Below are 12,672 nucleotides of genomic sequence, written 5' to 3'. Positions count from 1 at the left end.
TTTTCTAGTATGTAGATATTATCTCAATAGTTATTAAATTTTTAAAAGGGAATAAAAAGACAAGTGGTTGCTTCTGATGAAGGCCTAAGCAAGAAAGGAAGCAGTGACATTAATCCACACTAACACTGCTGTCCTCCTGTCCTCTCTGGGGAGCTCCCCTAGTGCTCTCCTGGTCCCAAAGCCACTGCTGGACTCCCTTGTGTCTCTCTGATCTTAACTCTCCTCTCCAGCTCCCAGGCCCTGATCAGACTGAAGCCTCTGACAGCAGCAGCCTCTCACACGCTCTCCACTTCACACCCCTTTCCAGCCATGTTCTGGCTCACAGTTGCCTCCTGCTGACAATTCTGAGGCTCCTAGCTCCGCAGCAGGCATGCAGGTCCACCTGGGCTCTCCTAGCCTCTCCTAACTAAAATCAGTGTGTATGCAGACATCAGTCATATAGCACACCCCAGCTCTCAAGCATACCTGTGGGGCAACGGGCAGGCCAGACCCTTGCTTACCAGGATGCACCCATCTGATGCCTTCCTTTTACCTCTTGGCTTACTCAAGGTAACCTCCACCTCCATAATTCTGCACTGCTACTGACCTCTATGCAGACTGTCTCATCTCCCAAGGCATCAGTGAACTGAGCTGCAATGGGGCTTAGGGCTTCCCTCCATGTCTCAGTCTTCTTATATCCTACAGAGTGTGTGTGTAGCCCCAGGGGAGCTGTGAAGTGTCGTTACCTGAGTGAACCACATTGGAAAGTGGCCTGTTAGGTCCTCAGGGTAAAGGCTCACAGCTCTTCTTGTTCTCACAGCAAGAACGTAGTATACTACACAGCATCAGCCTGAATCTGGGTCTGAATACATGAGGTGCTGTGGGAGAATGCTCTTGTACCCTGTAAAGATTTGTCAGTTGTACTGGTTTAATAAAATGCTGATTGGCCAGTAGCCAGGCAGTGATGGAGGTGGGTCATCTTTCTATCTGTTGTGTCATTGGTTAAGTAATAAAGAAACTGCCTTGGCCCCTTTAATAGGACAGAAAATTAGGTAGGCGGAATAAACAGAACAGAACGCTGGGAGAAAGAAGCCTAGTCAGTGAGTCGCCATAATTCTCTTACTCCAGACAGACGCAGGTTAAGATCTTTCCTGGTAAGCCAGCTCGTGGTGCTACACAGAATATGAGAAATGGGTTAGATCAATATGTAAGAGCTAGCCAATAAGAGGCTGAAACTAATGGGCCAGGCAGTGTTCAAAAGAATACAGTTTCCATGTAATTATTTCGGGGCATAAGCCATGCGGGCAGCCGAGTGCCGGGGATGCAGCCCCGCTGCTCCAAATTACAACAGAGTGGCACCCAACGTGATAATGAACTCCACGTAAAACCTGAGAGGGCTTAAAAAGGACAGATAAAGAATTTAAGACAGCTTTTTGCTGTTTGTGGGTTGTGTGCCCCAAAGAAATTGTTCTGACTCAGCAGCAGGAAAACTGGCTGTTTTAAAATGCCGGCTTTCTGGGCTGTGCCACCATCGCAATCTCTGTCTGGCTCCTGCGGGAGACAGAGCTTTTGAATGGAGCATTTGGAGTAAAATGCTACGGCTTGCTGATGGCAATGTGAACTGCTGTGTGTCGGGAACTATGTGTGGCTCAAGGGCACCAGCTGGCTCTGAGGCAGGAGCGGCTCAGCTCCACCATGCTGAACTGTGCTGGTCTCAGGCAGGAACTACCGTAACTACCATAATAACAGCACAGTTAAGGTTTAGACTGGGCAGGACACAGTACCGTATTACTTGTACATGGTGCAACTTAAGTTTTTAAGAAATGCTTAACATTTTAAGAAATGCTCCTGGATAATAAAAAAATTACAGATTCACAATAAAACAGATTTAGACATAAAAGACCACAGTGTTGGATGAGTGTACATAGGCTTGAGAGAGAGAAGAAAAAAAAAAACAGAGAATAAAGTTAAAAGGGTAAAGTCTTTAAAGAGACAGAATAAAGTAAAGTGATAGAGTAAAAATAAGCCACGTAAAAATGGAAAATTCACAGAGTCTGGATTCTTTGTATTACTGTGTTTTCTTTAAAATTTTTGACTGTAAAGGAGCTAAGTACAGAGAGACATTTCATTATATGGACTGCTAAGCTGAACCTGCACATATGTTCTAAAGGTATTATGACTTCAGAATTTGGGTCTAAGGATATGATGCTTTGGAGAGGGTCTTCTTTTGTTTTCACAGAGGATGAGACCCTGTGGATTTCTTCTATCCCAATATGGTATGATAGACCACGCCCTCCTGAAAGGTTGCTGTGAACACCCTCAAAAAACTACTTCGCTCAACTGCTGACTGAGATGAACCTGGCACACAGGTTATACCATGAAAGACCTGATTAACGACGCCCCCATTCAGCAGGAAGCAGTTTGGAGAGAATAAACTGCGCCCATGTTCCCAAATATGGTTTATAAACATTCTTTTACATTTAAAGGGGGATATGATATAGATATGAATAATTTGCATTGGTGTGGATTTGAAGGTCAATTTTGTTATATGTATATGCATATTTCTAATCTTGATTAAGGTATTGTGATTGTGTAGTTCATTTAAAAATGTAATGTATATAGGTTGTTAATGGATAATCATCGATAACTGTCAAGCTTTTAGTCATGTTAGTTAGATTTTCTAGATGTGCATAGATATATTTCAGTTAGATAGGCATTCTTCATATCTTTCAAAGACTGCAGAATATGGCATTTAATGTTTTAATAACTTAGGGCTTTTCATGACAATGAGACACGTCTGCTCCTGGCAGCACCAATCTACTTCAAGAGGAAGATGGGCATCGAAGAGGCTCCTTATGGAGTTTGATAGCCATTTGGGCAAGAAACTGCTCTTGCCTGGACTGTTGCATAAACTGGACACAGAGAAACCCGCAGAGAGAGGACTGCTGAACTTGCCTAAAGGTGAGATGGTCTTTCGGGGTTCCTGCTTCATAAAAGAATTTGCGAGACATTCTGCAGGACACAGCAGATAGTGACTGAACTGTCTTTGAAATTTCCTGCTTCGTGGAAATTTCTGCTGGATACTGTGGGCCTGTAGGCCGAAGATGGATGCCCCAATGGTACAGAGGAACTTTGGGTGACTGTCCAGGCAGCGAGATGTCTCTGTCATTTCTAGAGTTTTCTTATTTCTTGTTTGTTTAGGAAATATTATATCCTTCTGGAGTCTTTGATGGAGTTGAAGAATGGTTAGTTATCATTATAGTTTTCCTTAGTTATGATAAAGGATAAAATAGATTAAATATTGTAACTGTAATTCTTGCTTGATAACTGTTTTGTTATATGTAATTTTACTATGTCAAAGTGAACACCTTTCTTTTTTGTTTAAACAGAAAAAGGGGAAATGATGGAGGTGGGTCATCTTTCTATCTGTTGTTTCATTGGTTAAGTAATAAAGAAACCGCCTTGGCCCCTTTAATAGGACAGAAAATTAGGTAGGCGGAATAAACAGAACAGAATGCTGGGAGAAAGAAACCTAGTCAGTGAGTCGCCATGATTCTCATACTCCAGACAGACGCAGGTTAAGATCTTTCCTGGTAAGCCAGCTCATGGTGCTACACAGAGTATTAGAAATGGGTTAGATCAATATGTAAGAGCTAGCCAATAAGAGGCTGAAACTAATGGGCCAGGCAGTGTTTAAAAGAATATAGTCTCCGTGTAATTATTTCGGGGCATAAGCTAGCCATGCGGGCAGCCGGGTGCGGGGATGCAGCCCCGCTGCTCCAAATTACAACAAGGCAGGAAGTATAGGCGGGGTGGTCAGGCAGGAAGTATAGGTGGGGCAACAAGAACAGGAGAATTCTGGGAAGAGGAAAGACTCAGTTTGCAAGCCTCACCCAGACAAAGAGGAAGCAAGACGAGATTGCCTCACTGATACAAGATACATGGCTAACACAGACAAGAATTATGGGTTAATGTAGGCTTAAGAGCTAATATGAAGCCTGAGCTAATAGGCCAACCAGTTTATAATTAATGTAGACCTCTGTTTCTTTGGGGCTGAATGGCTGCAGGATTGGACACGATAGAAACCTCTGGCCACAATGAGTTAAGAACGAGAGGAAAGGGATAAGGGCTGCCAGCCAAACTGGGTATGGTTCATCTTCCCCAAAACAAGTGATGACATAGTTGAGTCTAGCTCTGCAGACAGGCAGAGTGACAGCAAGGCTCTGTATCATGGATAACTAATTGGATTCCCCTACTGCATTCAGGAATTGCTAACTGGCTGACTCCTTGGCCTATTCTCTTTCTGCTGTCTCTCAAGGAACCACATCAACTAGGATGGCCAAGGAAAACCTGGATCCTCATCCTTGGGAACACATTGACCTTGCAAGAAAAAGCAGACGCTTTATCTCACCTGGATTTGAGCTACTGGGAGCCCAGCTGTCCTTCTTTCTTCCTCCTCGGGGCTTCCCTCTATGTGCCATGCTGGATCTTGAGGGCACAGAGCTAGGAAAGAAAAAAGAAGTCATGGAGGTACCTCCTCCTGCCGTAAGTTCCTGTACTCTATGGAAATGAGGAAGGCTACGCCCTGCCCCTGCTCTTACCATCCACATAAGGAAGATAGCTACTTCCTCACCCCACAAATGAAGGAAATGGGACTTGGAGAAGGTGACAACATGTGACTCCCCACTCTCCTATGCTATGAGGAACCATCTCTGAGGAAGCACTTTTCACAACCTTTCTGGGTCTGAACCCTAAGTGTCTAGACACTAATTCTCATGTTATCTGTCCTAGAGATGTCCTCTCTTCTGATTCCTCTTTATTCTAACTCTGTAGAGTGAGAGCTGGACCACCAGCTCTAATCCCAGCTATGGCAGATCACAGAAGCTAGAGGATATTACATGGCAGACAGCACAGTTGAGGATAGAGGTTGTTGACTCACCCCAGGAAGCAGAAGAGTCAGCAGCTGCCATCCCCCAAGACTGGTCCATAAGGGCACCTGCAGAGCAACCTCAGGTTAGGACTGTGACAAAACCCAGGAACTAAAGGTAACATAAGAAAAAATGAGCATGGCAGAGCCCTATACACAGTCCAAGGGTGTAGGTGGAGTTTCTGTGTCTCAGCGGCAGTTCCTGAATAACCACTCAGAGATTGTTTATTAATTATAAATGCTCAGCCAATAACTTAAGTTTGTTTAGCTAGTTCGTATAACTTAAATTAACCCATTTCTATCAATTTATGTGCTGCCCCGAGTACATACCTCAGGTACATGCTTCTCATCCTGCTCACTTTGAGTCTCATGGTCTCTTCTGACTCCCAAGACTCCGCCCTTCTTCCTCCCAGGGTCCTGGCTGGCTGCCCCACCTGTAGGACCTGCCTAGGTACCAGTCAGTCAGCTCTTTTACTAAACCAATCAGAAGACACCTTGGCAAAGGCACATCTTCACAGTGTACAAAAAGATTTTTTTGTAACACAAGGACATATGACAAAGCCAACATAACCTGGATTTGCACAGGAAATGCACCTATGGCATATGATTTAACAGCAGGGCTATTAAAGACAGAATCCTTTAAATGGCTGAATAAGGATCTGATAAGATGCAACAGTGCTTATTCTTTATGTACATAGAATACTGCTGTGGGACAATGGTCTTGTACCCTGTAAGGACTTGTCACTTGTATTGGTTTAATAAAATGCTGATTGGCCAGTAGTCAGACAGGAAAAATAGGCAGGGTGACCAGAACAGGAGAATTCTGGGAAAAGGAAAGGCTCAGTCTGCAAACACAGAGGAAGCAAGATGAGAATGCCTCACTGATAAAAGGAACCAAATCACATGGCTAACACAGACAAGCATTATGGGATAATGAAGGCTGTAAGAGATAATATGAAGCCTGAGCTAATAGGCCAACCAGCTTATAATTAATGTAGACCTCTGTGTGTTTCTTTGGGATTGAATGGCTGTGGGATGGGCAGAACAGAAACTTCAATCAACAGAATAGCATCTTGATGTCTAAAACAATCACATAGCACTACTAACATGGTTTTTAAAAAACAGATCAATGTTATATACGAAATGCAAGAATAAAGGTGAAAAACACAGAAGTAAAAAACATTTTGATTGTGTATATTGTATGACTATCATCTAAAGAGTCCCAAAAATTATTGGAATATCTCATCAAGGCCCTTTTCGGAAGCTGACTATCAACTATACAAAATTTATGTTGTCTTTTATGGATAATTTCCCCTTAACCACTCATCAGTTCTAATTTTATACTAAGACAACTAGGCTTTCTATTATCTCCCAAAGCCAGCAATCCCTGACCTATAGTGACAGTAGGTCAATTCCTGTAGGGAAGGTACAGAAAAATCAAGATTTGGACTCACCCCAAGAGGGCCACGGGTTGATGGCTGCCATCCCTGAGAATTAACCAACCAGGGCCCTGCGCAGCATTGCAATCACCAACCTAAAGACAAAGTGAAAAAAGACAAAATCGGTCCTTTCTCACAAAAGAGCTAGCAAGAACAAAGAGACCCGTCCACAAAGCCCCCTGAGAAGCACGATCTTTTAAAAACTAGAATTTACACTTCAAACATAACAGATAGAGTTAGAGAGATGAGCCTGCACGATGATCTGAGTTCCACATGGTAAATACATATGTCTGGTGCAGTGAGCGGAAAGCAAGCAATCTGGCCCTGGAAGGCAGAGACAGGAGGGTCCCTGGGGATTTCTGACCAGTCATTAGAGTGGAATCAGAAAGGCCCAGGGCCAGTAAGAAACCCTGTCTCAAAAGCCAAGATAGAGTCCCAACACCAACCTCACAGTCAACACTGACACACACAAGAAAAAGAAAAATGACAAAACTGTGGGGCAGAATGAATACAATGGGGTGGGTTTGGGGGCAGGGTCGACCAACCCTGGTTAAGGGTGAAAATGTGTACATCACTCATTACAAGAGATCCATTCCACTTAAGACTCTTCGGTTGATGAAACAAAGAATGCTGTAAACCTGCACACAATGCTCATACATTAATGTTCCAAAGCTGAAGGAAGGGGGAAACAGAGTAACTCCTAAATTTGTGCCAGAAGGATTGGTGGGGGCAGTACTGAAAAGTTCTGGAATGGGGGGGGGGGTTACAGCAGCACACTGTATATACAACAAATCCACTAAATCGCTTTATTACTGTATTTCACATATATAACATTGATCTGTTTGTTTTTTTTTTAAACGATGTTAACAGTGCTATGTGATTGTTTTATCCTTGTTTTCATCGCCATAGACATCAAGGCGGTATCGTATGTACATGTTAAAGTCAACATGTTAAAGACAACAACAAAAAAACGCCTGCAAGGCCTTCCACACTCAAGACTATCGGTCCCCTCCTGGAGTCAGTCAGAGGCAAAACTCCAAAGTCAGACTCCACAAATGCACGGATACCGAGACTTTGTGTCAGAGAAATGCTTGACACTAACCAAGAGCAAGCTTACAGAGACTCAGATACCCCGGGATTTGAGCCAAAACTCAAGGCAACCAAGTTACAAGAATCCCACAAACGCACACTCCGAAAACTTAAGGCAAGCAAGTTGCAAGAACCCTGCACGCAAACCCACACAACACAACACACGCACCTCCGTGTCGCTTTAAATTGAAAAGAACTCGGGCCCTTCCTAAGTCAGGTTTGACGCCCTTCATGCATCCTTGCTTGCAAGAGAAGGGATGAGAGCCTACCGGACACTATCTCGGTTCCTAGCCTCCGCAAGCGGGTCACTCCAGGCACTGCTTTCAGAGAGCTGCTCGCCTTACCTGGCCCGTAGCTACCGGCCCTGATCCTGCGCTGCGGCGTCGCTGGCTCGGGGCTGCTGCCCTGGGCGTCCGGCTTTTCCTGCACCGAGACAATGTTCCAGGCCTGGCCTACTTGCCCCCCTCGGCCTTTCCCAGCCTGAAGAAACCACGCACCCAGACCCCGGAGCCGGAGGGTTGAGGGCAACCGGGCACTGAGTTAGCGAGGAAACAAGGCGCTCGACGCACCCCGGTACTGAAGCAACCCGCCTGCAGGCGCCGCTTCTTCGTGATCGTTCCCAAACCCGCCTGTCTCTCAGTGACAACAATATCTGCTCCCTTGCAGTCCAAGATCAGTCCTTATGTGGACAATGGCGGCCGCACCCCCTGGAGTCGACCAGGGCGCAACGCGAGGACTACTGGGAGTTGTAGTTTCAAGGATGCGCGCTTCGCCCTTCTACCGGAAGTCAGCCAAGGCCATTTTCGGAGCATCCCCTGTCCGAAGTCCGGCTTCTGCAGCACTCAGACTCATAGATTCCATTTGTTTCTGATTTCTACCAGCCTGAGAGCCGGACTAGGTTGATTGGCTAGGAAGTTCAGTCTGCCTCTCAGAAAAATGGCATTTCCCAAATAGCCACTTTCGAAGTCGGAGCTTGGCGACGGTGAATGATCTCTAGGAAGTACTTACTTCAATCTTGACAAAATTGAGAACCTCGTTGTTGTTATTATACCCCTTTTTTTAGATGAAGACCCTAATTCTGAGTGTCCCTTGCCTATGAAGACCCACTTGCCTATGAAGAACATCAGGAATTGTCTCAAGAATCTCTTTCAAGGTGGAAAAACCTTATGGGAGTCTAAATTACCAAATTACTTTGTGATATTTCACTGAGTCAGCATTTACTGAGCAGCAATTAAAAACAGAAAAAAGCCAAAGAAACTTCTGCCAAATAAGACCTGTTTATGGCATGTGGAATGGCATATATGCCGGGCAAGACCACATTTGAGAAATGCAAGTAAAAGTGGTTTAGGCATGAACTAGCAACATGAAGTTATAGATCACAGAGAAGCATTGGTGACCCCAGAAAACACATTATCCCAATGAAAGGTACTTAGAATGGTTCTCTGTATTAAGAGGAAAGAGAATGGAAAAGATGAAAAGCGAGTTAAAAGATAAATGGCTTAAACCTGTAAGACTAGAGAGTGTCAGAGATTGACAGGAAGAAGAAATGACCGTGAACTTCTAATCCTCCTGCCTTCACCTCAAGAGTGCAAGGGTTACAGGCATCAATAGTTTTATGCAATGCTGATGATTCACCTCAAGCCTTTGTTCATGCTAGGCAAGCGCTATACAAACTGAATTACATCCCTAGCCTAGAAATGCAGCTTCTTTCTAGTGAGTTAGGGAAGAACTGAAAAGTTTAGGTGGGGAAGTGGTGACATTGTGTGTGTGTGTGTGTTTAATGAATTAATTAATTGCTATAGAGAAGGGAGTTCAGGAAACAAGATATGGGGGTCATTTAGAATTCTGGACCACAATGAACAAGGCAGACCTCAGAAATAGTTTCAAATCAGAGGAAAAGTTATTTAAAGAAGGCCTGTGGGTCGGGTTTGTAAGAATAATATAGGCACTCAAAGGGAAAGAAGAAAAGAAGTAAGCCTCCCATCACGTGCAGAGAAACTAAGAAGGAAAGATGAGCTTGAGAGAAGCCTATCAGAGAGTATAAAAGGGCCACAGGACTGACAGGAGCCCCAGGTGGACAGGAAGGTGAGCTTGGGCACAAATACAGAACTGAACAGAATAGCAATATGTGGGTGGTGGAGCAGAAGCTCCACATAAAATGATCAGACAGAGAAATAATGCTGAAGATAGTTTTCAGGAAAATTCACTTGATACATAAGCTTGATCACTTGTTTGTTATCTACTCCAAGAACACACTTAAATGTAGAAGGATTGAGCCACCTCTACAAAGTTGTACTCTGATGGCACATGCAAGTTATGTCATACAGACACGTGCACGTGCACACACACACACACACATACACCCACACACATAGTTCATACATACAAAACAGATATGTTCAGGTAAGAAGGCAAATTCCAAACTCTGTTATTTCAACAGATAAATGTAATTTTCCAGCATAACCATAATTCCTGTAGGAAGTCAAAAATAGAGTCCAAATGATGGCTCAGCACCTTAACAGGCAAAGGCATCCTGACAACCTTCATTAAATCGCCAGGTCCCTTCCGACGGTTAGAGGAGAGAACTGACTTCTAAAACTCATCCTCTGACCTCCACATAGTGCTTTGACAATTGCATGTCCAAAAACATGGACGGAAACATGCACACCAATCTGTCAATCAACAAATATATACAATTAAAACAAAATAAATTAAACAGCAATAACTCGAGTTAAAAACTATAGTTATTTAACTTATACTTTCAATAGTTTTATCTTTTCCTAGAAATCAGATTATAATGGATGTTCATACTCTGTAATTGATGAATAATTCTTTTTCAATACAAGCTTTATTGAGACATAATTCACATGGTATACAATTAATCAACTTACATTATGCAATTTTCCAGGTGTGGCAGTACACCTAAATCCCAGCACTTAAGAGCCTGAAGCAGGAGGACTGCTATAAGTTTGGAGCCAGTCTGGTCAATGTGGAAGGAGTTGGTCTCAAATAAATAAATAAGCAAAAGGAGATAACAGTTGAGTGGTATTTCATATATTGGTGGAGTCTTACAGTCATTACCAAATTATGTTTTTAATTAAGCATGGCGTGCAGAATGAGCACATGACTGCAGGTGCACACAGAGACCAGAGGTATTGGGTCCCCTGGAGCTGGAATCACAGGTGTCTGTCAGCGGCTTGACATGGGCTCTGGCAACCAGACTGGGTCCTCTGGAGGAGGAGTAAGTGCTCTGAACCACTGAGCCACCTCTACAGCCCCACCTAATAAATTTCAGACCTTCAGCAGACCCCAGAAATACTCAACACTTTAGTATACACTCCTAATCTCCAATTTTCCCTCAAGAAAACTCAAGAAACCATGAGTCATTGTTAAAAATGTTTTCTGGACCTTTGAAGTGTGGCGGTTTCTCAGGAAAGTCGGGTTCAACCTACCTCTCGACCCAGCAATACCACTATTGGGAATATACCCAAGAGATGCCCAAACATACAACAAAAGTATATGCTCAACTATGTTCATAGCAGCATTGTTTGTAATAGCCAGAACCTGGAAACAACCTAGATGTCCTTCAATGGAAGAATGGATGAAGAAAGTATGGAATATATACATATTAGAGTACTACTCAGCAGTAAAAAACAATGACTTCTTGAATTTTGCATACAAATGGATGGAAATAGAAAACACTATCCTGAGTGAGGTAAGCCAGACCCAAAAAGAGGAACATGGGATGTACTCACTCATATTTGGTTTCTAGCCATAAATAAAGGACATTGAGGCTATAATTCGTGATTCTAGAGAAGCTAAATAAGAAGGTGAACCCAAAGAAAAACATATAAGCATCCCCCTGAATATTAACCTTCATCAGGCGATGAAAGAAGACAGAGACAGAGACCAACATGGGAGCACTGGAATGAAGTCTCACGATCCAAAGGAGGAGCAGAAGGAGAGTGAGCACGAGCAAGGAAATCAGGACTGCGAGGGGTGCACCCACACACTGAGGCAATGGGGATGTTCTATCGGGAACTCACCAAGGCCAGCTGGCCGGGGTCTGAAAAAGCATGGGACAAAATCGGTCTCGCTGAACATAATGGACAATGAGGACTACTGAGAACTGAAGAACAATGGCAATGAGTTTTTGATCCTATTGCACGTAATGGCTTTGTGGGAGCCCAGGTAGTTTGGATGCTCACCTTAATAGACCTGGATGGAGGTGGGTGGTCCTTGGACCTCCCACAGGGCAGAGAAACCTGCTTGCTCTTTGGGCTGAGGAGGGAGGAAGACTTGATTGGGGGAGGGGGAGGGAATGGGAGGTGGTAGCGGGGAAGAGGCAGAAATCTTTAATAATTAAATAAATTAATTAATAAAAAAAAGAAAAGAAAATGGTTAATTCCTTTAAAAAAAAAAAGAAACCATGAGTCAGATATATGTCTCTATAAATTTAATCATTCATGGTATTTCATATAATGGAATATTAAAATATATTACTTTCATTGTCTGGATCTCTTAACATTCTCAATGTTTAACCACATATTAAACAGCATTCTATTTTTTTATATTTACTACTTATTGAAAAACAATGTCCTAGTGATGAGTAAGCCATACCAACCACTCATTAACAATAAACATTCAGATTGTTTTAACTTTTAGTACACACAATGCTTCTCTGAAGGTTCATTTACAGCCTTCACAGACTTTTGTATTTCTCTTGGGTACATATCTAAGACTGAGATTGTTAAATCAGAAGGTAAGTCTCTGATGGAACTGTCCATGAAAGGGTCAATCCCCAGTACTGCCTCTCTCAAAATAAAGAGGAGAGATGAATGATCTACCTGCCGATTCCTCATATCCTTACCAACCCTTGACATCAGCATCACCTCATTATGCTTTTCACACTTTTGCATTTAAATTTTGTGTGTGTGTGTGTGCGTGTGAGGGTGTTGTGTGTACTTCAGTGACCAAGCAGAAGCCACACAACAACTTAGTGATGTCAGTTCTCTCCTTCCAACATCTGGGTCCTGGGTATCAAACCCAGCTTGCCATGTTTAATGGTAACTGTTTGTTGCTTCAATTCTAATTGTTCTTAATAAGTAAAAGCCAGAGTCAGAAAAAAAGGGTAAATGCTGAAAAATCAGAGAAGCAGAGCAGTCAGCCACTAGCTCTTGTCGCTCCCAAATCCTTAGATCCAATGGGTGATCCTCTTTCCAGGAATCCTCACACTGA

General features: G+C 43.3%; 1 protein-coding gene across 2 annotated transcripts in view; it reads right to left on the bottom strand.

Annotated features, from left to right (window-relative positions):
- Znf606 (zinc finger protein 606) overlaps window positions 1-8,079 on the bottom strand; it is a 29,697-nt gene extending 21,618 nt beyond the window's left edge. The window contains exons 1-4 of one of the 2 annotated variants that reach the window (XM_057762160.1): window positions 7,779-8,079; window positions 6,361-6,440; window positions 4,919-4,975; window positions 4,391-4,482 (exon numbers count right to left, since the gene is read on the bottom strand). In XM_057762160.1, the coding sequence (XP_057618143.1) occupies window positions 4,391-4,482; window positions 4,919-4,975; window positions 6,361-6,391 (180 nt within the window). In that variant the 5' untranslated portion in view covers window positions 6,392-6,440; window positions 7,779-8,079. The remainder of the gene's footprint in view (window positions 1-4,390; window positions 4,483-4,918; window positions 4,976-6,360; window positions 6,441-7,778) is intronic. The other variant, XM_057762161.1, reaches the window with a different exon arrangement.
- Between the last annotated feature and the right edge of the window lie 4,593 nt (window positions 8,080-12,672).

This window comes from Chionomys nivalis, chromosome 2, assembly GCF_950005125.1.
Source record: "Chionomys nivalis chromosome 2, mChiNiv1.1, whole genome shotgun sequence".
Lineage (NCBI taxonomy): Eukaryota > Metazoa > Chordata > Mammalia > Rodentia > Cricetidae > Chionomys > Chionomys nivalis.
Note: the sequence above shows the minus strand (reverse complement) of the source record. Positions and strands in the feature narration are given on the sequence as shown.